Below are 24,530 nucleotides of genomic sequence, written 5' to 3'. Positions count from 1 at the left end.
AACATATTTGTGATATGTCTCTTATTTGTGGATCATGTTACACACATTTTTTTTTATAATATTGAGACGAATCTCTCTCCATATTGCCCAGACAATTAGCTTTTTAACAGTACTTGGTCAGTAGAATGATAAAAACGGAAGAATTTGAATCCTGGTAACGGCACCAAAATTTTCTGTCGCACCATCCATAAACATAAAAAGTCCCACATTAGGATCATAAAAATGATACTGTAAGCAATGCCAGTGTTAATGAGGTTAAGTGCTGCGGTGGAAGATATACCCTATACCTTCACAATTGCCACCTGGTGCTGGTTGTGTGAAAAACAGCCCCTAAACCGCTATGAATTATGGGCAATCTTGCTACAAATGACTTATCCACCTTTTACAGGCCCCTACTGTAAATTATTTTTTCCTGGCCAGCAAAATTCTTACCGCAGAAGCAAACCGCCAAATGAAACATAAAACCACTGTATAGTACAATGTGTATATGTAGCCTGTTCAACACCAAATCCCATGAAGACAAACAGAAATGAACAGATGCATGCTTTTTCCCCTTGACTTTGTTTCTCTTGACACTTCCCAGTGCTGAGAAGACTGGCTGCCCAGCTGTGGTGCACTGCTTTCATTTGTAGACGCAAAACAGTTTAACGGAGTCACCAACAGACTTGTAAATTATGCAGAGGAAATTCCCACTGTATGCTGATGCCAACGGGTACATTGGACAGCTGCATATTTTAAACACTAAGGCTTTGTCCCTGTAGCCATCAGCTTGGGTTGGAAGAAAGTCAATTGAACACATTTTAATTTTAATTCTAGACATAGGCCTACATCTTTCATTTTTAATTTCTCTCATTTTACTTTTTTTTTTTTTTTTTTTTTTGTTTATCACAGCAGGTCAGACATTCAAATCCGTTCCAAATCTATTCACCCAGCCAGCTCGATTCGAGACTCCCTTGATGCTAATTGCCCTTTCCACTGTATAATCATCTGACTGTGTAACTGCAGCATACCGCACCTGCAAAGGTGCGTCAAAAAACCTTGGAGCTCTACCATCTAAAATAATGGTATTTATTTAAATGCTTTTCACAGAGCAATCTGGATCAAACTTCAACATACTGTAGCTATAAGTATTAAAAATGAGGGGGTATGTAATGGTGACATCTGATACCGGCAACATAAGCAGTACTCCATCCTAAGCGGCATGATTTATGATTATTGGTATATCAAAATGGACATACTGTATCCCAGTTTTTAAATAAATACTTTAGCAATGGTCATGATTATGTATGTGCGTGGGAGTGTGTGTGCCCATCTTGATATCTTAAAAGAACAGTTTTGAAAATATCTGCCTACTATTGGGTAAAATAATAAAAATAATAACTCACTGTTTAGCGTATCCATTTATCCAAAGTGACTTACAGTTGATTAGACTAAGCAGGGGACAATCCCCCCCGGAGCAGTGTGGGGTTAAGGGTCTTACTCAAGGGCCCAACAGCTGCGCGGATCTTATTGTGGCTACACCGGGGATTGAACCACCGACATTGCGGGTCCCAGTCACATAACATAGCTGCTAGGCAACAGGCTGCCTAGTGGCCAAACCATACACCTCTTTGTCACGACAGGTTGTTACTTAGAGGTGGGGGAAAGAGAAGTCAGTTAATTTTAAATAATAACCAATAGGAGGTAGCAGTGCACTTTGACCTGTAGAAAAGTCAGGAGGGACACACAGAACAATACATCCAGAAAAAATGGGTCATTAAACCACAAGGCCTATTAACTGGAGATAGGACTATTGTTTTCAGCTGAAGTGTATTAATGAGGAAAGGGTTTGGCGGTGGTGAATGTCGGCTTTACCTTTTAATCTTGCCGCGGACAGGTATATAATTATGTGGATCACATTTTAAAGTGCTCTTTTATGATTTTCTCTCTGCAGCATGAGCCCTGCGGTGCTGAGCCCCCAGGAATCACCTTGCTGGTGTACCCTCCTCCACAGCCTTCAACTTTTTTATAAGACAAAATGCCACATTACTCTGGCAGAGGTAAAAATATATTTCACTGAAAGGGCTTTTTCTACATATTGCATGGTCTCCCTCGATATGGCAGTGCAATGAAAACTATGCTCAAGGCCCATTTTTGTTTATGTTCTCTTTAAATTTGTAAAGGGTATTACTGCACATCACATCTAATTTATTGAAATGTACTGCCATCCCTTTCTAAGAACGAGGCCCGGCAATAATAAATGATGTAGTGCATTGGGTCAAATCTTCATGCTATGTTAAATCCAGTTGGATGTTTCCTGTCATGCATATAATTTATTAAATTTTTCATGGACATTGTGACACGCAATGGATTTACAGCTGAATGATAGGTGAGTATTTCAAGATTCCAGATCTGCCCTTCTGATTTTTGACAAAACCTGACAATGTTTTTAAGCCTTCTGTAAAGTTTAGAGCTGTGTGATGGCACTTACATGTTTTTGCGTGATGTTACTGCATCCAATGACTAATGTATGAAAGGTTGTAATGGAATATACATAACAACCATGTGGGAATCAGATAGATATTGACATTTGGAATATGGATCTGAGAGATTATGGTCAGGCAGTAGATTGGGAAAGAGTGTGGAATATTGAATTTTCATCACAAAATCACAATAATCAGCTGTTGCATTATACAATTATACATATATATTACTTATCATCTACAAAATGCTGCCAAATACAGATTAACTCAAGACCTACTTGCTCACTACGTAAGTAAAAATGTATTAGGTACACATTACAATACATTACAGTCATTTGGCAGACGGTTTTATCCAGAGCGACGTACAATAAAGTGAAAATCATAACCAGAGACACTTTTCTAGTACTGGGTAGGATCTCCCGAACATTCCTTCCAGAGAATCCGGTCCATGTAGAGTTGCGGCGGATTTTTCATGCTGTGAATCTCCCATTTCTCCACATCCTAAAGGTGCTCTATTTGATTGAGATGCGGTGCCCGTGGAGTCCACTGAATTCATTGTCGTGTTTGTGGAACCAGCTTGAGACGACGTGCGGTCTGTGGCATGGCACATAATCCTGCTGGAAGTAGTTTTCAGAAGATGGGTAGACTGTGGCCATAAAGGGACGCACATGGTCAGCAATAAATCTCAGGTGGACTGTGGCATTTAAACGACGCTCCATTTGTATTAATGGGCCTATGTGTGCCCAGAAAACATTCCCCGTACCACTACACGAACACCACCAGACTCAACCATTAATGCAAGGCAGGATGGATCCATGGACTCATGTTGTTTACACCAAATTCTGGTCTTGAATGTCTGTGCTTTGGTCTCATATTGATCTTTTGATCTCAGATCCAAATGGCATAAGTATATAGCAAACATACAAAAAAACACTCTACCATTTCCATGCTTTTGGAGGACACTGTAGATAACTTTATAGGGCCTATTGCACATGTATCAGCTAGAGGGTATGGATAGGGATGGAAAATATTAGCCGGGTTAATAGGTTAGTGTTTGAAGCTTAATGTGATTTATTTAAATATTTTTAGTATTCAAGGTACTTTTTTTGCCATATTTCCTCAATTACATATTTCCATAACTTTTTCTCAAATAGAATTTGAATTAGAATATTTTTTCTTGATTTGAGGATACAAATCGCAGCTACCATGTTAGGAATGCAACAGTTAACCGTCAATGTAAAATTGCACAATGACATACAAGGGTAATTTATTGGTTATCATGTGACTATTGGAATAATAACGATCATTAATACTGTTCATTATGAATAATATTTGAGGTAATATTGTGACCTTAATTATAATATTTTTGTTTTGTTTTGTTATTGTGCATTTGTTTGTGTTTTTGGTTTTCATTGCTTTGATCATTAGTGGGGGATTTTTGTTTTGAATGTTTTTCTTCTTCTTTTCCTGTGCTGATTGTGTGGGCTGTACTGATTGTGTGAGCTGTGCTGGAGGGTGGGGTGGTGCTTGTCTTGCATCTTCCTGGTATGGATTAAATTGGCTTTTTCTGATTGGCTTTTGGAATGCTAGTATGTGACCACAGCTGCTACCAATTGTCTCATCTGGCTGTATATATATATCAGTGACAAATGTGCAGTGCCTCTTTTCAGAGCAGTGATGATGGAATTTAGCAGAAATGTGTGCTCTGTAGTTCCTTTTTTTTGTATATACTGCAGGTACATCTTTACCTGAACCTTTAAGTTGGGCACTGATGAGTGAGTATGTTTTTACTAGCCTTTGAAATTATGCTTTTTCCCAATCTGATTCTTCCACCTGCACTAAAAACTGACATTCATCTGAACACATAATCTTCTTACTCCCATAAGAGTGACACGCACGTTTTTTCCCCTTCCCTCTTTCCGATACAGTAGTCAGCACGCATTTCAACTCGCCCGCGAGACATCTCGTGCTGCACGGCACAACATTGCCTGAACCTCAACTTGGCTTGAATTGCTACACTTCCTAGCCAAGTCCCCTGCTTGACATTTCACTGAACTCTTCGACTGCTAGGAACCTCTGAGCGATACTGGACAAAGAGCTGTGTCTCTTGCTCTCAGAACATCATGGTGGTGTCAGGGCACACTGATTTTTCTCCTACAAAATCCAGAGGACCCGGCGCTTCCTGAATGCATACTCCACCCAGCTATTGGCCCAGGCACTAGTCACTCATGTCCCATCTGGACTACTTCAACTCCCTCCTCACTCTTGTCCCTGGCTCCACTATCAGATCTCTGGAGCTCGTCCAGAACACTGCTGCTCATCTGATGTACAGCCTCCCCAGACGCCATTTCACTGCCCTCCTCATCTCGCTCCACTGGCAGCCGATATTGGCTCGCACTAAATCCAAGACCTTTGTACCGGCCACAAAAAGGGACAGTTCTGTAATATTTTCAATAGGTCATTAGACCCTACACGCTAGCCAAAGCACATATTCTGCTACCCGTGGGAGACTGGAAGCCTCTCTCCCCTGGGTACCTACTCCTTCTGGTCATGTCACCTGCCTGTGACTGGATCCCAGGTGTTGCCACAAGCTTCCCAGAAACCCTGCACATCTTCCAATGTGGACTAAAGACCCACTCTCTTCAGACTACATCATAGCTCCGATGAAACCTATCTTTTTGGATTTCACTTACACTCGTTTCACTCATTTTTGTGATAGTTACGGATTATTGCATCTGCTTTGAGAAATCGCTCACAGGTTCAAACATATTTTGGTATAAGACATCCATGTTCCCCCCAGGTGTCCCATTACAGGTAAGTTATGAGTTGTAAACATCATAGTATAAGATCCTTAAGCATTCATTCTCCAAACATATATTTCACAGGTGCAACACAATAAATGCTGTTTGTTTATTCATAGATTCACAGTGAGGCTGCAAATTATATTTCAGGCAACCTATGCAATTTGTAAAAAATAATACAATCTTATATTAATATATTTTAGATAATAAGATATATTATCTCTTATGCATGGTGATTGCAATTAGTTTTGACAAAGTAAGTTTTGACAAATATAATGACTTCCAAGGTCAAAATATTATTGCATACATATTTGATGAGTCTGCAACTCATTATTGGTCATATAATTTTATCAATAAGCTTGCCTTCAAAATATGCTACAAGTGAATAAATAAACTATCTATAATTTATTATTTTTACAGTCCAGTTCATGGATCCTCACCAAGCTCCACCAGCCTTGCGCTTACTTTCAATTCATGAGAACAGCGGGGAGAGAAAGAAAGTCATACTGATAAGCTTTTAAGCCTCTAGAACCCTAGGTCGGAGAAAAGGCACCAATTAATACACATCCAAGCTTCACAGAGGAGAAACAGCCAGAGAGCTATCCAGACGCAGAAGAAGCAGTCAATGTCTCTCTGACCGGCTGCATTGGCACAGTTAGCGGTTATCAAATATGAGCCTGTGCAACCGTACCTTGTGCCACAAGGTACGGTTGCACAGGCTCATATCTGTATGATACAGCTCATATCAAAGCTCCTGGATGCAACTCCTTCACAGCTGTTAATGCTCTGCCACTGGTGTTTAGCCTTATTTTTGTATTATTATTATTTATGTTTTCTTTCATCTGCATTTCTATATGTGCTTAGCTTTGCTTTGTGGGAATCTTGCAATTACGTATTATTTTGTGCTAATGTTCACATCTATTTTGTTTTCTGTCCGATTAGAATTCTTGTTTGTTTTTATTTGTCTTTCTTGAATTTACACTTGTTGTATGTTTTGCAAGTCAGACCCCAGGTAGACTAGTCCTAAGACTAGAACTAATGGGGATCCCAATGAACTAAACTAAAACCATCAGCCAGCGCTGCAGAAATATGCCCCCCTCCAGTGACAAGCATTGTCATTCACAGCTTCCTACAGCTTTCTACTGGCAGAAAAGGCACAATAAATGCCCCAAAGGCTGGGGGCTGAGCAAGGGTTTCTTCTGTTGCGACTGTAAATGAGCTGCAAAGCTTTAGTTTGCAAAGCAAGGAGGAAAGAATAAACAAGACATTTCATTTAGTTTCTGATGAAATCCCTGCACCCTTCAGGGCTAAATCACTGGGCTGCCCCGTAGTCATGCTGATAGTAATTTCCGACTGCCATGTGGTGACTTCTCAATTCATCTTTCACTCTGTTTTTCTCCATCTGCCCCAATGGCAAATTGGGCTTTCTATTAACATAAAACTATGTTCAGTCTCTTATTACTTGTTCATGTTCTCATTATATACTGCAAAATAAACATCCACCTATACATGTTATTCTACATGCTTGTCTAAAGCATACTGTATGATTTCTCAGATGGTTGCAAGGGTCTCCAGGGGGCATTTCAGCTTTGAATATATCTTATTAAGTAGAGACTAATATGTGCATAGAGCATGAACATTTTATTATAATTACAGCAGTCTTCCTCAAACATCACAAAACAGCACCAGAATGTCACAGTATTCACCAAAGCTCAGTTAAACTTTACCTTTGGGAAGCAGTGGTCAGTTTTATAACCACTATTTAGCTTTGTTTGCAGGAGGAAAGTCTATTTTGTCATGAATGTATAATCCACTATCATTCAGAAATCATTGTGAATTGATTAATCGACATCCAGGTTATATATGTGTTACATACTGTCCTTCCTTACTATAAACTATGGCTTGCACATGAAGGTGTGTAGATACAGAGACGGCTCACTACTTTGCAGCTACAGTATGGATACAGTCATTTGCGCCGGCCCCGCAATCTTTTAAAGCATTGATTATTTTCGGGTTGAAAGTGTCTGCGGCTTTGCCTCAGAGGCAGCATTCATAATCAAAACCCACACACATGTAATCAGTCTCCCTGCCGTGCAGTCACATTTCCCACCACCGTTTCTTCATTTCCATAGACTGAGTCACATCAATTACTCTTTTACTTAAACTCTCTAAATTCCACTATCGTTTTTTCTATTGTCTTTGGTCTCAGTTTCAAGCGTTCATAACCCACATGCTTTCTGACGACTTGACTCTCTTTCTTTAATAAATCACAAGACCTAGTACATGTCTTTAATTAGTTTGAATTTGTGCAATATTCTACAATTGGATTGATATTGTATTCGTTGTACTCTTCTTGCAGGACCGTGTTTAACAAACTGGAGCCCCAATCTACAGCTGAATAAAAGCCATGCCTGAAACCTGATGGCATGTGGCTTTTCATTGCGAAAGTGAGAAAACAAACAATGGGAGAGAGAGGAGGATACTGAGGAAAGCAACATCCAGTATTGTTATGGGCATCAGGCTGCTTCTTGTGCAGAGTGCTGTGTGTACACTCTGTACTTTCCAGAGGTGCAGTAAGGAGGTATTCTGTAGTGCTATTTTGAGAAAAAATGTAGGATCATGTATCAAATGGTAAATGTTGGCATTTATATGAATAAATGGCAAATGTTGGCATTTATATGGTGGCTTTATCCAAAGCACTGTACAATTGATGCTTCTCATTCGCCCATTCATACACACACACACACACACCAACGGTGATTGGCTGCCATGCAAGGTACCAACAAGCTTGTCAGGACCATTTGGGGGTTAGGTGTCTTGCTCAGGGACACTTTGACACACCCAGGGTGGGATCGAACAGGCAACCCTCCGACTGCCAGACAACTGCTCTTACCACCTGAGCCAATATTGCCATGTTCAAACAACTTCACATTCAAACTAATATGCCATAGCATGCACATTCACTTTTTAACTTATTTTTATTGACCTTTATTTAAACGGGGAAAGTTGACTAAGCACAGATGCTCTTTTGCTGCAACACTTTGCTAGTGCCCCTCCCCACCAAGTAGCCTAACCTGCATGTCTTTGTATTGTGGGAGGAAACCGGAGTAGCCGAGGGAAACCCACACACCAAGGTACCAAGTTTATCAACAACCTATAAATGTGAATGTGCCTAAGATACACAATTTGTTGTGGTACTGCGGAAAAGCAATATTTCACACTCTTTGTTCTTTTCATCTATCAGAGATCAATTAATTTAGTGGGGCAGTTAATGCCAGATTTGAAATTATTTTAAATGCTCATTCCACAGAAGACAATAATGATATGCATATTGGCAGTCCTCTGGCTAACTGTAAAATACAAAGTAAGACGTACAGATAGCTCTAATTGATTTTTTTCTTTTTTCTTTTAACTCAGTTATCCAGCCCTCAACTGCAGTTTTCTTATCTTGCTTATAAAGTAGGCGCTACAAACGCTTCCAAGCTAAGGATATAACCCACTGACAGTCACAACTTTGCATTTATAAATAATTTGAGCAATATGGCAATCCTGTGGAATTTGAAACAGCTGACACTTATTTGTCCCAATACTTATGCCGACTTGGAACAGGGGGAGTTGACTCTTGAACGGCAATTCCCCCTGTTGTCATATAGTTAAATATCTGTTTACAAAAACCACATTAAATAAATGTAGACATTTTACAATTTAGCTTTATAGCCGTTGTTCGATTTGAAATACAAATTTGATCACTACAGAGGAAAAACGACCAATCTGACACACCTATTCCGATACTTTCGCATTTATTTATTTATTTATTTATTTACCCATTTATGAAGACACAAGGGAACAACGGGATGATGTCATATCCGTTGTGCAGGGCTCAACACCTAATTTTCAACCCTTGATTCTCTCTTGTCTAGTTGAAACTTTTTTGTTGTCAATGTCGACAGTGGTGTTCTGTATCGCCTGCACGCCAGAGCCCTAGGAGCGGTGTAATGAATGTGGATCTATCCGTCTTGTTCCAGTGGGGCGCTTTAATCGCCGGGCATATTCTAGTAGCGATACTGACACGGTCCCGCAGTGAAGGCTGCGCGTGAGTAAGCGACTAAAGTGCAACTGCTACCAGAATGCGGGCACTCCTCAGAGTCCTAAATCCCCTGCTTTTCCTAATGCTCTTCGGATTATATCCGTCAATGGTGAGTTTCTCATTCATTCATTATTTGCACATAATGTTCGGTGTTTTTTTTTTAAGCATTTGCAAGCAATTGTTACCTGAAAACTGAAAAATTTGCCGGACGAAATAAATTGAATAGGCGAAGAAGTAATGAGATAATGATAACGACCGTGATTGTCGAGACATTTATTTTCTTTTTTTTCTCTTTTTTTTTGCTCCCCATTGTACTTGTATCATTTAATGTATGTCTATACCCACAACACCAGCAGCAGTAATTAACTATCGCAGCACTGTTGAATGAATCCATCCGCATTAATAAACGATATGAAATACATGTGTTCAGTATCAACTGACGGTCCTAAATGAATTTCGTATTCATAAATACGAACAAATAAGTACAGAAAATTGTGTGCACACAGTAGTAGCAGAATATGGGAGACGTTTTCTAACTTTACATATAGAGACTAAATTCCATTTAGACTAAAACCGATATGTAGACTGTGAATTTAGATTATTAATTTCTAAATAAAATGTAAAAAAAACTGCGTTTGTTAATCAATCACTTAGCATAGGCTATGTTTTAACATTAATACCGAAATGTTGTTCTGTGGCTGCACTTACTGTTGGCTGTACCTGTAACCGCTCATAGAAAATAGGCTATACCATCGTAAAGTGCCCGTGTGACGCAGTAACGTAAGTGTTACTCTTTATCGCTGGGGGAGAAACATGTTTTACGAGATTATTTTCGAGATATCAGTAGATATACCTTAGTCTTTATCCTTGTCATTGTGCTTAAAGACCAGCTAAGCTATAGGCTATTGCCTACTCTGCGTGACCTAAACATTGTGAGAGCGGTGTTTTCATATAATAAACAAGTAGTTATTTTTCATTTTGAGCCCACTATTTCTGTCTTTCTCTCAGACACAAGCAGTTATGTCATTAAGGCATACAAGAATAGCCCTGCAGTTTTACAATCACGTAGTGGTGAATATATATCATATTTTAAGAGTATCTCTTTACACCAAGTCATTCGGTCACTTTTAAAGAAATACATCCTTGTCGTAGTTAATTTCCAGATGCAAATGTATTTGCGTGTTTATTTTACTTTGTTATTTCGACGCAAATATGTCTTTATGCTATGGAACTGTCAGTGGTTCTGAAAAACTTATTTCAACAGCAGGGGGCGTGTGCATCTCTGCAGGTAACGTGTATGCAAAGGATCGCTGTTAATATTCCGATTCTCTGTCATGAAATGTATTGACATAAAGTGATTATTTTTAAAAATTTTGAGATCTGTGATATACGTAATACTTACATATATCTACTGTGTAGTTCAAATATATACAGTGATATCATTTATGAAATCGAAGCATTTCAGTTGAGATGCTCATTTGTGTGCTGCTTATAACTCCGGGCAGTGGTGTGTTTTGCTGTACGCTGTAGTCTTCGGACTGTATTATGAAGGTGAAAAGCTTTCTTGTGAACAAATTCAGATGGCCGTTTATTTAGAAGAGGTATATCGGCTACAGTCTACCACAGAATGAGAAATGCCACTGAAAAGCCACTTTTTATTATTATTATTATTATTATTATTATTATAAGCTCTTCAAATATTCAGTGAATAACCAGTAGGCTATGTAAATGCATTTCAATATTATTTGTCTGTTCCATGAAGAATCTGTACCTAACTAAGAAAATAGAAGGCACTGCAGTCTGTGTTCACTCTGCAACTGCCGGATAATATACTGTAACCCTATTTCGACCACCCTTTCCCCCGAATTCTGGGGAATTCTGATGTTTTGAATGCCTGAACAGACATTGCACATTCCCTCATCCCTTTGCGCTCCAAATAGCCTATTGCTTTCATTCCTTGTTATTATTTATATTTTGAGAAGCTATGATGCTGATTTTGCAAGTGCATGCTCAAAGGCATCACACTGCAGAGTATTCCATTCCACAGGGAATCTGAAAGCAAAAGCCTTAATTTGCCTTAAGTTTCACAAATCAGTTTTAAAAGGATTTTAGACTGTGTTCACACAGAGAAGAGCAAAAGCACCAACACCAAGTCTTGCGGGCAGAATATGTGAAGCAGCTAGTCTATCAGTGCTCTTTACCGTATAACAAGCAATAGCTATTGTTAAATTACAAGCACACTCCTGCCTGGGTCTAGAAAGTCATGGTGCTATACTATACATGAGTTGTGTAGTCGGACGAGAAATACAATTCAAGGTCCCCGCTGTAATATACCTAGGTAAGAAATATCCAGATATCCAGCAGGTTTATTGTGCAACATATTGGTAAAGAAATGTGACGCCTCTCAGTCACGTCTGGGTTTGATTGTGTATGGTTATGGCAGTGTCTCAGGGATGCCGTGCAAACTGAGATGTTCTGCTTGGCTGACCCTACTACCCGTTCTACACAGAAAATCATTTGGGCCGTCTCTACAAACGTGTTGCCTTTGGTATGTGTGAATATGCTGCTTTCACAGTGTCCTTCCTTAGTTCTAAAAATACACTGAAAATGTGCATACCATTGTAAAAACAAAGACCTCATTGATTTGCGATGGCAAAGGTGATACAGTAGGTGATAGGTTAGGTTTTTGACACAATATATGAAATAGCCTTTTAATATCAAACATCATATAATAGACATGTGCGTAAGTAAGCTGTTGTATCCCATGGTCTATTAAAACAGAGGGAAATAGGCTATTAATCATGTGCCATGCCAAATTATTGTATAAAATGGATGGAACTATATTTTTGAGTATAGCTTTTTCAAGAACTGACAGATCAGATTATGTCAAAATTTGAATTGGATGCAGAAACTGGCAGAAAATACAAAACTTACAGCATTCCATCAGAAAAGTATTTCTCCTCTTCCAGTTTTATTTTTCTGAAAATGAAAATGGTCATGGATACATTTTCACAGTGTATTACTTTTTATTTTTTTATTTATCATTTAATTACCCCAAAGGTCCTCAATTACAATCAAGACATTATAAATGAAACAGGTATCACAATATAAGTACATTAGCACACATTATTATTATTATCATGATCATTATAATTATGATTATTATGATTATTTTATTTTTTATTTAAATGATTAGACTAATATGACACACATACAAGGTTTCAGTACAGAATCCAGTGTTGGACCACATATTATCCTGTGAGAATAGAATGGATCATTAAAGGATGATGGGGGATAACAAGTGGTTTTGTAGAGGTAAATAAAAATCTAAATTAACAGGGCAGCCTGGGTCAATGCAGGACACTTCACAACCGGGTATTAACTATGTAATGGTTTAATCTGCGCATCAGTTGTTGCTAGCAAACTGTACACTAATTTGTGCGAAACAAGAAATATGATTACTGCACTCATGTGCATAGTGGGTACAGTGAAGCACAAGCACTGTAAAACTAATCTTTGATGTAAATGGATGAGTTAACTGATACAATCAAAACCATCAAGTCAGGAAGATACCCAAGGAGAATTTTAAATGAAGTGCTCTTGGCCTCGATGGTGCTGTGAAAGCCTGCTAATTGCTTTGCTGCTTCTGTACTAATTCAGGTAGTTAAGACGAAAACGCAGTCAGTGTTTTATGATTACATTAATTTTACCCATGGAGGTAACATCAGGATTGTGGGGCAATAGGACTTCAGATCAAAGGCTGGAGGCATTTGACAATGTCATCATGTACACCCTGATTTTTATGCACACACACACGCACGCACACACACACGCACACACACAGGTCTATTGCACTTTAATAGCGGTCTTTGTGACAACATGGTGGTTGCAACCTCGGGTCGATTTTCAGTATTGACATGTGTCAGCCATGCTTTGGCAGCCATTTCTCATAGCGTCAGCATAAGAGGGCTGATGTATAGAGACACCCAGTCATCCTGGTTTCTAAATAAGTGAACAGGAAATCAAATCCACCACCCTTCACCTATAAAACTGCATCAATTCTCGTAGGTACACTGCCCTGCAGTTTTATAAGAAAATCGGCTGGTAGGTTGTACCAAACATATTGCCAGTATGCTTTCTGCCAAGATTAAAAATGTGGTGTTTACACATTCAGAATAGAATAAGATTGAAACAATTGTACCATTTCTGCCATATGTTGTTTTTGATCATTTAAAATATTGTATTCCACAACCAAAATTATTCTGATGCGATTCTGGCCCTATGCAGTAAGCTGTTGAAATTATCAAAAATATTTTTAACCAGAACCAACTCACTTTGAAAATGTCTGCCGAAGAGGTAAAAGGGATGTGATGTGTAACCTCTGAATAACTCCTGCCATCTGAGTGAAATTTACATTCCCATGTTTATCTGCAGTCCATAAAGCATGTTACAAATGCTCTGTCATGCCACTGTCAAAATAAGCATGTATTTTTCACCTAAATTCAGTGTCCTTTCATTCCAAGATTTTTCAGCCATTATTATTATTATAAATACAGTATACACTCAGTGAGTACTTTATTTGGTATTTATTTGACTTTTTATTTTATTTATTGGACTTCTGCTGCTGTAGCCTGTGCACACGTTTGACATGTTGTGTGTTCAGAGATGCTCCTCTGCATACCACTGTTATAATGAAATTTTCCTGTCAACTTTGAACAGTCTGGCCCTCTATACTGACCTCTTTCATTAACAAGGCGTTTTTGCCTGCAGAAGTTTTTAGTTTTTTGCACCATTCTCTGCAAACTCTAGAAACTGTTGTACATGAAAATCCCAGGAGAACCGTGAACCGTGTATGAATTACAGCCCTTTTTATACATAGTCCCCCCAATTTTAGGGGACCAAAAGTAATTGGACAACTGGCAGCTCAAATGTTTCTTGGACAGGTGTGTTAAGTTTCACGTTGTTCCTAAATAAAGGAGTTGAGAGGTCTAGATTTGGTTCTAGGAGTGCCATCTGCATTCTTGAGTCTTCTCTGGTATCAATTGACTGTTGAGATTTGTTAGAAGTAACCTAACATTAGATATTTATGCTAACATCTTGTTGTCAAAAGCCTTGTTGTCTCTCAACATGAGGACAAAATAAGTGTCAATGGCAGTAAAGCAGGCCATCATCAGGCTGAAAAAAGTAAAAAAAATAAAAGACAAAAAATTAGGTCTGTCAAAAATCAACTGTTTGATACATTGTTAAGAAGTAAGAACAATGGTAAGCTCAGGATGGCAGACGACCTGGTAGACCACAGAAGACCAGTGTAGTGGATGACCAAAGGATCCTTTGAATGGTGAAGAAAAATCCCTTTGTAACCATTCAACAGATCCTGGAGACTATTCTTTATGTAGGTATAGGTGTGTCAAAGATACAAAGAGAAGACTACACCAGCATAAGTGTTCACTACAAGATGCAAAACCCTTGCATCAAGAACAGAATGGCCAGGTTATAGCTTGCGCAATGTGCAAAAACCTGTAGAGTTCTGGAACCGAGTGTTATGGACAGATGAGACAAAGATGGACCTGTACAGTACCAGAGTGATGGAAAGATCAAAGTGCGGAGGCTAGAAGAAACTGCCCAAGAAGCACCCCCCTCACCTGAGATACATGGTGATTGGGGTGTTATAATTTGGGCATCTATGGCTGCCACAGGTGCTGGCTCACTTGATGATGCTGACGGCAGGAGCAGGATGAATGCCGAATATCCAGAAACATCTTGTCTGCTCAGATCTAAGCAGATGCATCAAAACTGATGCTTCATCATGCACCAGGACAATAATCCAAAACAAACAGCCAAAGCAACCAAGGACTTTTTTCAGGCCAAAAAGTGGAATGTTCCAGACTGGCCAAGTCAATCACCTGACCTCAAGCCAGTTTAGCATGCATTTCACCTGCTGAAGACAAGACTGAAGGCAAATAGTCCCAGAAATAAGCTGGAGCTGAAGACAGCTGCAGTCCAGGCCTGGAATAGCACCACCAGGGGAGATACCAAGCATCTGGTGATATCTATGTGATGTAGATTTTAGGCAGTCTTTGATTGCAAAGGAATTGCAGCAAAATATTGAATATGATGACTGAGTCTGTATTAATTTGTCCAATTAATTTTGGTCCCGTAAAATTGGGGGGACTACCGACCGGTATGTATAAAAGGGCTGTAATTCCTATATGGTTCACCCAATATGGAAATAAAATGTTGTGGTTCATGTTGTTGAAGAAAATAACCCCTTCAACTAGAGTGATTACGTGGAAGAGGGAAGTGGCTATTTTCTGGCAAGCTAGCATTTATACATTATGTTGTTATTTGATTATACTGCAGCATTTATGACATTATACATGAAATATAACCTGAAAAATATGCTTTCTGGAAAATCACCAAAACGGGTCTGACCTTCCTAACTAGATGGGAAATTTGCTGCAGGGTTATGAACACATATACAAAATATATACAGTAGATGATTTATCAAAATACTCTACAGTGTTTGCATATCAGTAATATGTAACAATCTTTTCATTTCTTTAACAATTCTTTGCATCCTCTGAGGTCATGGAAGCAGTTTTCCACAAAACAAGTCATGAATTTCCCACATGTCTTTATATCTTTTCCTCCATTTTAGTCCAAATAACCTTACTAATGTGTTCTCTTCACCTGTAACACTCCAGTAATACCAGTGAGCAGAGCAAGTAATGCCCATGGAATACGAGCAGGGGAACATGGGAACAGTCCCCTTTGCAGGGATGATTACCTTGCCAATGTGTATGAACAGAAAACTGCCCTTGCCTTGGTATAGGACAATTTCTATACAAACCTGTATGATTTTTATGTATTGTGTGAAATGATTTTCACTAGCAGCCCTGCTGATATTAAACTGAGAGAGGGGAGGTCTGTGGAGAGGAGATGGAGGACATTTTTAAGAGAGAGGACATTTGAAAGAGAGAAGAGGTGATGCACATCCAATATTTTTGCATCTGAAACCATTCTATTCTATTCTAGAATTCATAGAATTGGAGCCACATTAAACCCATTTGTGTAGGAACGGGGGGTTTTATAATAAAAACTCCAGAAAAGGTGCTTTATGGAATCCAAGATTTTAATCCAAATATTAATTTTAAGAAAATGTATTTCTTCTAGGTCACCGCACTGCTGAACATTTACATTGAATAAGTAAAGAGAAATCCATAATGAGGTGGTCATTACACAGTTTTAACACATGATGTGGGGGTGAAGAACCACCCATTACATTACATTATTACATTATTGGCATTTGGCAGACGCTCTTATCCAGAGCGACATACAGTTGATTAGACTAAGCAGAAGACAATCCCCCTGGAGCAATGTAGGGTTAAGGGCCTTGCTCAAGGGCCCAACGGCTGTGCGGATCTTATTGTGGCTACACTGGGAATTGAACCACCGACCTTGCGGGTCCCAGTAATGTACCTTAACCACTACTCACACAATGTGAAGAGTTGGAAACGGACTACAATTTAGCCATGCCATTTTTCTGCCACATTGGGAAGTTTAAAGGGATGAACTGTAATAGGAATAAGTGTGGTGTTATTTGTTTTAAAATTCCTTTGCAAACAGTATTGTTTAACTCAGTAGCAGGAAGGCTCACTTGGTTCGAACTGAATTTTGTTTACCTCAGGGCCACCTCAAAGCTCATTATGTTTTAACTTAATTAAACTGATTGTGCATTGTGGGAGAGGAGGATGTTGTGAGAGGGACATAAGAGGAAGTAGGATGCTGGGAAAAGCTGGTTGAGACCAGTTGCTTGGTTTGTGAGCACCAGAACTAAAACTCAAGTTCCAAGTAATTAATTCTCGGATTATATGAAAACCCTTCATTCAATGCTCATTTTCAACTTCAACTACTCATTCACATTTGTTTAAAAATATCAGTCTTACGCCATAGTCCATAGTACATTGTCTATATACTGTAAATCTAATTCTTCACCCATCTCACACAGTGGTCCAGTAAACAATGGCTTCCCGGTAGTGTTTTTGGTGCATTTATAAATAGAAAAGATTCTGGAGAGTAAATGTGTTCAAACCCTTCCAAAAGCCCCCCTTCGAATACGGAGGGGTAATATCCTCACTTTATTGCAAGAAAATAGAATTGCAGACTATTTATAAAAATGTTATCCCTCTAGCACCAGTGAAGGGTTTACCTCTCCTATTCTTGCATTTAATGTCCGCCTCTCTCTCCCATTAAAGCCTTAAGAAATCTGTTATATCTCTTACCTTTATCTGTCTTATTTGTGAGATATTCATGAGATTATCCAACCCAATAATTGAGTGCATAAGACAATGACATTGCACTGAATATACCTTTTCCTCCAGATGTCAATTTGACACACCATTGTTAATTATGATTGGGTGGAATTGAGGAGGGAGGGTTGTGTTTTAAAGATTAGAGCCATAAGCTTTGGAGATGAGTGACTCAACTGTGTTATTAAGTGTGTACAGTATGTGACAGCTTTGCACAGGTACAAGTCAGATTTTTCAGTAATTTAGCTCTGTTCTGGCAGTTGTTCTAATCCAAAATGAATGTGCTATCTCAGATAAATGAGCTCAATTACATCGTCTTGTACAAAACCGTGTGCTTCATTTGAACAGGTTCTCATACCGAGACAGGGTTAGGACAACTGATTAGTGATGAGGGTGCAGTGTGAATGGCAATGACAATATTCTGCCCTTTTGCAATCGCTCTAAAAATAACTTCAAGTTCTATGTTGTTTGAGAAATTCTGGGCTCTTCCAGTTAATGAGGGGATCAGAGAAGGGAGGTGTGTGCCACTGGAATTATGAATATCATTATTTATCTTGGTTTTTGTACAATCTGAGAAATATTCCTGCTTTAAAATGGATAGGCAGTAGCACATGTGTGTTTTGTGTGTGTTGTTTGCGTCTACTGTATGTTTATATATCTCTCAGAAATAAAGTGGCAGTAGAGTGAGGTTTTATTTTTGGAGGATCAAATTTTACAAATGTACCCTGAAAGTACAGTAGTGTCTTCTTTGGGTCCAAATTAATACTTTTTCCTAGCAACTTGGGTACAATTTAGTTATATATTGCTGACTAGGGGTACAAGTTTATGTACCTATAGGGTACTGCCCCAGCGAAAGTATTTGTACATTTTTAAGCACTTTTCATACCTATTTCTAAGAGTGTGCGTGTGTATTCTGTATTTATGTGTCTGGGCGTGTTTGTGTGTGTGTGTGTGTGTGTCTGTGTATGTGAGAGAGAAAGACAGAGGAGGGATAAGTTTTGTCTGTGGTGAGATCAGTGGGAGATTCTGGGTAGAGAGAATGTTGACAAGAATGCATGTGGATCACCAGGAGAAATAAGACAGCCTCTTTTGGGCTGATAAAAATGCAACAAATGGTCAATGTATCGCTCTGCAATTTGTTTTCCAAGGGGGTTGGAATCAAGCATGCACAAGTAAAAATGTTACAAAAGAAAACCGCATAATCTGTTTCAAATTGAAGCAAACAACTGTCAGCAAGCATATACTCAAAAGAAGCAGGTTCCGGAACAACCTTCATAAGGATGAGTGCAACCAATTTCAAGTGAAACCATGAGCCAATTCCTCTCGGAGAACAAATACCATTTTGATTTGAATTTAAGTCTTTTATAACCTAATTGAAGAGAGAAGTTACTTTTTGATAGGGCATAAGCAGCATTACTTCTGCAGTGCTGTCTTTTGGGGGTTGTTGTATTGAACACAAGGTGAGACAGCAGCAGGAGAATGCTGGCTACATAGATATGCTTTCAGCAGTCAGGTCATTAATCATACTCAGAAAATAATATCTCCTGAAGTAACATCTCAGGCCACTCGCTGTTCCATCACGTGGACAGTCTTATTTCATCATTCAATGGCATGGCTGTTTTTACTGTAAACCAAACCAAAAGCATTAAGATAATTGGATTCAAATACTGTAGGTAGGCCTCGTTTATTATTTTCCAATTGTTATTCTTGTTCTGATAATATCCTCATTATGATTAAAGGCAATTGATACTCAATGCAGAGAATAGCACTTGAAAATGAACCGTGCATTTTGAAAAATGAACCTCTGGATTTTTGAAAAATCCTGCTCAAAACCCATTTAGTGTTCTTCATCCCTTAACAATTGCCTCCACCGTAGAGTGCGGTTTACAGGCGGTAGCTCTCCCTTCTCTGTAGAAATTCAGCCTTCATTAATCACCCTGCCTCAGCGCTGTGAAGGAATATGCTTTCATTCAGGACTGCGCCTGTCTTTGCAGACCATCGGACCCAAGGAGGGCTGGCAGGTGTACAGCTCGGCCCAGGATGCGGACGGGCGGTGCATCTGCACCGTGGTGGCCCCCGAACAGAACCTCTGCTCCAGAGACGCCAAGAGCAAGCAGCTCCGTCAGCTGCTGGAGAAGGTATGTACGCTCATATACCTTGCGCATCCATTCACCTCACGCACAAACACCGATACATACATCCACAAGGCCTGACGCGTCACCACTGTACATCACAGAAATGCTGCGAGAATGACTTGACCGAGATTTGACAAATATGCGGCTCGGAAGCTGGGATTGAAATGATGTGCATATCTTTTGTAAATCAGATTCAGAAAATGTTAGAGCCTGGTAGCTACTTGTTCCCTCAACCACAACAAATGTATTGAACAAATCCAGAACAATGTGTACGATGATATGTAAATGCTGGTAAAGTATGTACTTAGCAAAGATGTCTTGAATCCTAATATTGAGAGTTACATTTGTATTACGTTTAGCAGTCAGATGTCTGAATACTTTTCTGTTGTATCAAAGGAACTACATTAAGCAAAACATTTTTGTGTAGATTTAATTTCTGCTCCATTTAGATAAAGTCAATTCATAATTTTCAAATAGAGTAGGCAGCTGATATTGATTGTGCTGCTTTGATGGAAGGCACAATGATTAATGTTGCATAAAGATAATGGGAGGCTTTTATATATTGGGACGATTTGGTGATTTGACTTTCCACATTTTGTGCATTCAATAGGTACAAAATATGTCACAGTCGATAGAAGTGCTGAACTTGCGAACACAAAGGGATTTTCAGTATGTCATTAAAATGGAAAATCAGATGAAAGGACTGAGGACAAAATTCAGGCAAATTGAGGACGACAGAAAAAGTGTAATGACCAGAAATTTTCAGGTGGGTGATGATATCAATATTTGTGCATACTGTGTGTGGGTGTGTGTGTGTGTGTGTGCGCATGTGCAATTACTTGGGCTGAAGGGGCAGTGAACGTCTGAGTAAACTTACATCCATAAATGTATTATGTATGCTGAAATTAAGGTAATTAAGGTCATTAGAAAAAATGGGAGAGATGGTTTACATTGATAACATAAAAAGACATGTTAACATTTAAATAAAGAGAGTCTAGAGGCTAGTTGTGAATGCTGACTTTTTTTTAGAAACCAAACCAGTTTTCTTGATCCTAAGGATCAGTGAATGGATAGTACGCCAGATGTATAAGCTACATATACTGTAAGTCAGGGATCGTGAAATCTCGGTCCCTGAGGGCTGTGAACTTCTGGTTTTCTGCCCTCCCTTTTTCCTGGGAGTCAGGTGTGAAGACAGTTTGGCCAATCAGTAGCACTAATTGTTCAGTTAATTACCCGGGAGAAATTACCGGGGCCAGATTTGTTAAGCCAAGCTGCCTTGTTTCATACCCGCATCTCCCCACAGGAGCTTAAGGAAAAGATGGATGAACTTCAGCCTCTCATCCCTGTTCTGGAGCAGTACAAAACAGATGCCAAGCTAATCTCACAGTTCAAAGAGGAGATCAAGAACTTGTCTGCAGTGCTGACCGCGATCCAGGAGGAAATCGGGGCTTATGACTACGAGGAGCTGCATCTGAGAGTTATAAGTCTGGAGAGCAGGCTGAGGAACTGCATGAGCAAACTAAGTACGTTTAATTAAAAATTAACCGTCAATTCTATAATATTTTGAATACGGTGTTATTCCACGCATAGTCTGATATCACATATTTACTCATGTAGTGAAGTTATCTTTTTTTCAGTTCATATTTCATGTCTGTGTGCTAACTTGGACTAACTGAATTCAAGCAAGAACCAATCTGAAGGTTTATACGAATGTATTGATTCTAGTGGCCAGCTGTTTCTGAGAGATAGAGGATACCATAACACCCTGCTCCTGCTTAATGGCTGAAGCTAAGCAAGTGTGGGCTGGGTTTGTACTTCGATTGGAGACCTCGGGAAAACGAAGTTGCTGCTGGAAGTGGTGTTGGTGATCCAGTAGTGGGCAATCTTACCTCTGGTCAAATAACCACAAATGCCTCTGTGCAGTGTTGGGGACACGGTTCTTTAATAAATGCTGACTTTCATCTGAGACGTTAAAGAGAGGTCTTGACTTGCTGTGGTCATTAAGGATCCCATGACCCTTTCGCAAGGAGTAGGGGGGCTCCTCGTTCCTGGATGAAGTCCCAACCTCGCTCTCTACACCTGCCACCTAATCATCCCCGTATTTAATTTAGTAAAAAATTATTATTAATTATTATTAAAATTATTCTCTCCTTCACTGTGTGGTGAGAGTTCTGGCGCAAAATGGCTGCCGTGCATCACCAAGATGGATGCTGTGAGAAACCCATGAAAATGATAATTATTATTATTATTGTTTAATTGGTCTGTATTTCAAGGGCTCTCATGTGGCAGACAATCCAATGTAAACACTGGAAAATACCACCTATCAAGCAGGTGCTCGGAATTTACAGAAGTCTTTACGAGATATGAAGCGAAATCCATCAGAGCCAGGCAATCTGTACTGTATATCCCTGCTTAGCTCATTGGGGGGCACAGATTGAGATCAAGAGCTGGAAGGGTGACTTGTTCTAAAACACTTTTAGCGCAGCATTTGATTGTGGAAGCATGCAGGGGAAAAAGCCCATGTGTGTGACTTTGAATGAGTAGAGTCAACATATTAATTTGAGCAGTTAGAAATGGCAGGTTTTCTGAAGTCTTGCTGTTTTAATATGCATATTGTTGTATAATTTCAACTGGCACGAGCATGAAATTGGCTTTAGAAACCTATTATGAAAAATATCTTATCGGTATGTTTCTTTGTTAACAGCGTGTGGAAAATTAATGAAAATCACTGGACCTGTAACAATAAAGACATCAGGGACGAGATTTGGGGCATGGATGACTGATCCAATGGCAACTCAAAGAAACAACAGGGTGAGCAATGGTTTGGTTTCTGGTTCTCTTTTGTTATAATTATAATAATTATCTTTTTTGGTGGGGGTGGGAGTTACAAAAACACAAATGATGCTTTGATGTTTGCATTCAGGCACCATTCAAGTTGGTCAAATTTAATGGAAGTGTCAAATTCATAATATATGTGATATGAGTATACTTAATGCTACTTACTGTAGAGTCTTGTGCATTTTATTGCCTGAAGTAATGTCTGTATCAGACACCATTAACCATGGCTTTGGCTCTTATTTGACACAGGTATGGTACATGGACGGTTATACCAATAATAGGATAGTTCGTGAGTACAAGTCAATGGCTGACTTTGTATCCGGGGTGGAGTCACGAACCTACAACCTTCCTTTCAAATGGGCTGGGACCAACCACGTGGTCTACAATGGCTCCCTGTATTTCAACAAGTATCAGAGCAACATCATTGTCAAGTACTTCTTTGAGACGGGACTGATCCTGGCCCAGCGAGCTTTGGAGTACGCCGGTTTCCACAATGTCTACCCTTACACCTGGGGAGGTTTCTCAGACATCGACCTCATGGCCGATGAGCTGGGCCTGTGGGCCGTGTATGCCACCAATCAGAACGCAGGCAACATCGTCATCAGCCAATTGGATCCTCAGACCCTGGAGGTTGTGAAGACCTGGAATACCGAGTACTCCAAAAGGAATGCCGGGGAGTCTTTCATGATCTGTGGAACACTGTACATTACCAATTCCCACCTGACTGGGGCCAAAGTCTACTATTCATATTCCACTAAGACCTCCAGCTACGAGTATACGGACATCCCCTTCCATAACCAGTACTTTCACATCTCCATGCTTGACTACAATGCCAGGGAGAGGGCCCTCTATGCCTGGAACAACGGCCACCAAGTGCTGTTCAACATCACACTTTTCCACATCATCAAAACGGAGGATGACTCTTAATCCACTGGAGAGGGAGCACCTTCATTTGCAATGAAGGAGTTTTTGTATCCGTTTATGTTCATCCAAAGTGGACAGTAATGACATTTGTTGCTTCTAAAAAGAATTGCCTTTTGTATGTTTGTTTCAGAATATATCAAATTTAACCCGGGACCCAATTGCAATACAATCTTGTGACGAGAATTACATGTTACATTTACTCTTTTTGTACCCATAGCTGCAAAAATAAATATGCCTTATTTGCTGTATTTAGTTATGAGAGCCAGAGGCTTTCAACCAGCTTTGGTGCATGAATGTCAAACATACATACTGTCAGCAGTAATTCATTATACAATATCTAGGTATATTTTGGTCATAAACATGTGTTTTTTGTACTGTTTCCTTGTAATGTTGGTTTAACATTTTTATTTTGAGGCATTGAGCTATTCTTTTCTTAACTTGCCTGGGCATTTAAGTAGATGAAGGATTCTTCTAAAGATAAAATGTCTTAAACCACTGCAGTAATCAATATATGTTCCTGTGAGAGTGAACTTGTTATTTTTTATAAAATACTATGAAATTTAAAGACTACCTGTTTATTTCATATGCATCTATACTTGAGATTCACCAGTAAAATTCTTGCGGATAAATATCCATTTTTCATCAATATGCAGAGCAAATTCTTCTTTTACATAATGGACATTTTGGTTTGTTGCATGTTTGGGTACTAAGTACTGAGTGATCTCCATTTTACCAGTATCGAAAGAGTGAAAGTTCCACTGAGGATGAAAAGGAAAAATAAGTAGTACTGTATGTGCCAACATAATTAAGACAGCAGAATGCCATGAAACAAATGATTAAATTCTGAAGGAAAATACAGTATGCACCACATTAATATAGCATTAACATGAACTGAACAAAATATGGTGCCCCTCACATTGTCTTTTCTCAACACCAGGAAATATTTGAAATACTCAGGCAGATAGGCAGTTGAG

General features: G+C 39.2%; 1 protein-coding gene across 1 annotated transcript; it reads left to right on the top strand.

The window, feature by feature from the left end:
• The first annotated feature begins 9,146 nt into the window (after positions 1-9,146).
• Positions 9,147-24,121, top strand: olfm3a (olfactomedin 3a). Its single transcript, XM_061239615.1, has 6 exons — positions 9,147-9,459; positions 19,654-19,797; positions 20,405-20,560; positions 21,098-21,317; positions 22,499-22,605; positions 22,882-24,121. The coding sequence occupies exons 1-6, from the start codon at positions 9,391-9,393 to the stop codon at positions 23,557-23,559; spliced, it is 1,374 nt and encodes a 457-aa protein (XP_061095599.1). The 5' UTR covers positions 9,147-9,390; the 3' UTR covers positions 23,560-24,121.
• Positions 24,122-24,530: the final 409 nt, after the last annotated feature.

Source organism: Conger conger, chromosome 4, assembly GCF_963514075.1.
Source record: "Conger conger chromosome 4, fConCon1.1, whole genome shotgun sequence".
Classification (NCBI taxonomy): Eukaryota; Metazoa; Chordata; class Actinopteri; order Anguilliformes; family Congridae; genus Conger; species Conger conger.
Note: the sequence above shows the minus strand (reverse complement) of the source record. Positions and strands in the feature narration are given on the sequence as shown.

What these genes read in the sequence shown, in the direction of transcription:
- olfm3a (XM_061239615.1), top strand. Translation starts at nt 9,391, where the DNA reads ATGCGGGCACTCCTCAGAGTCCTAAATCCCCTGCTTTTCCTAATGCTC. An exon ending in TCGGATTATATCCGTCAATG is followed by an intron (nt 9,460 to 19,653) that starts GTGAGTTTCTCA and finishes CTGTCTTTGCAG; the next exon opens with ACCATCGGACCCAAGGAGGG. An exon ending in CAACTCAAAGAAACAACAGG is followed by an intron (nt 22,606 to 22,881) that starts GTGAGCAATGGT and finishes TATTTGACACAG; the next exon opens with GTATGGTACATGGACGGTTA.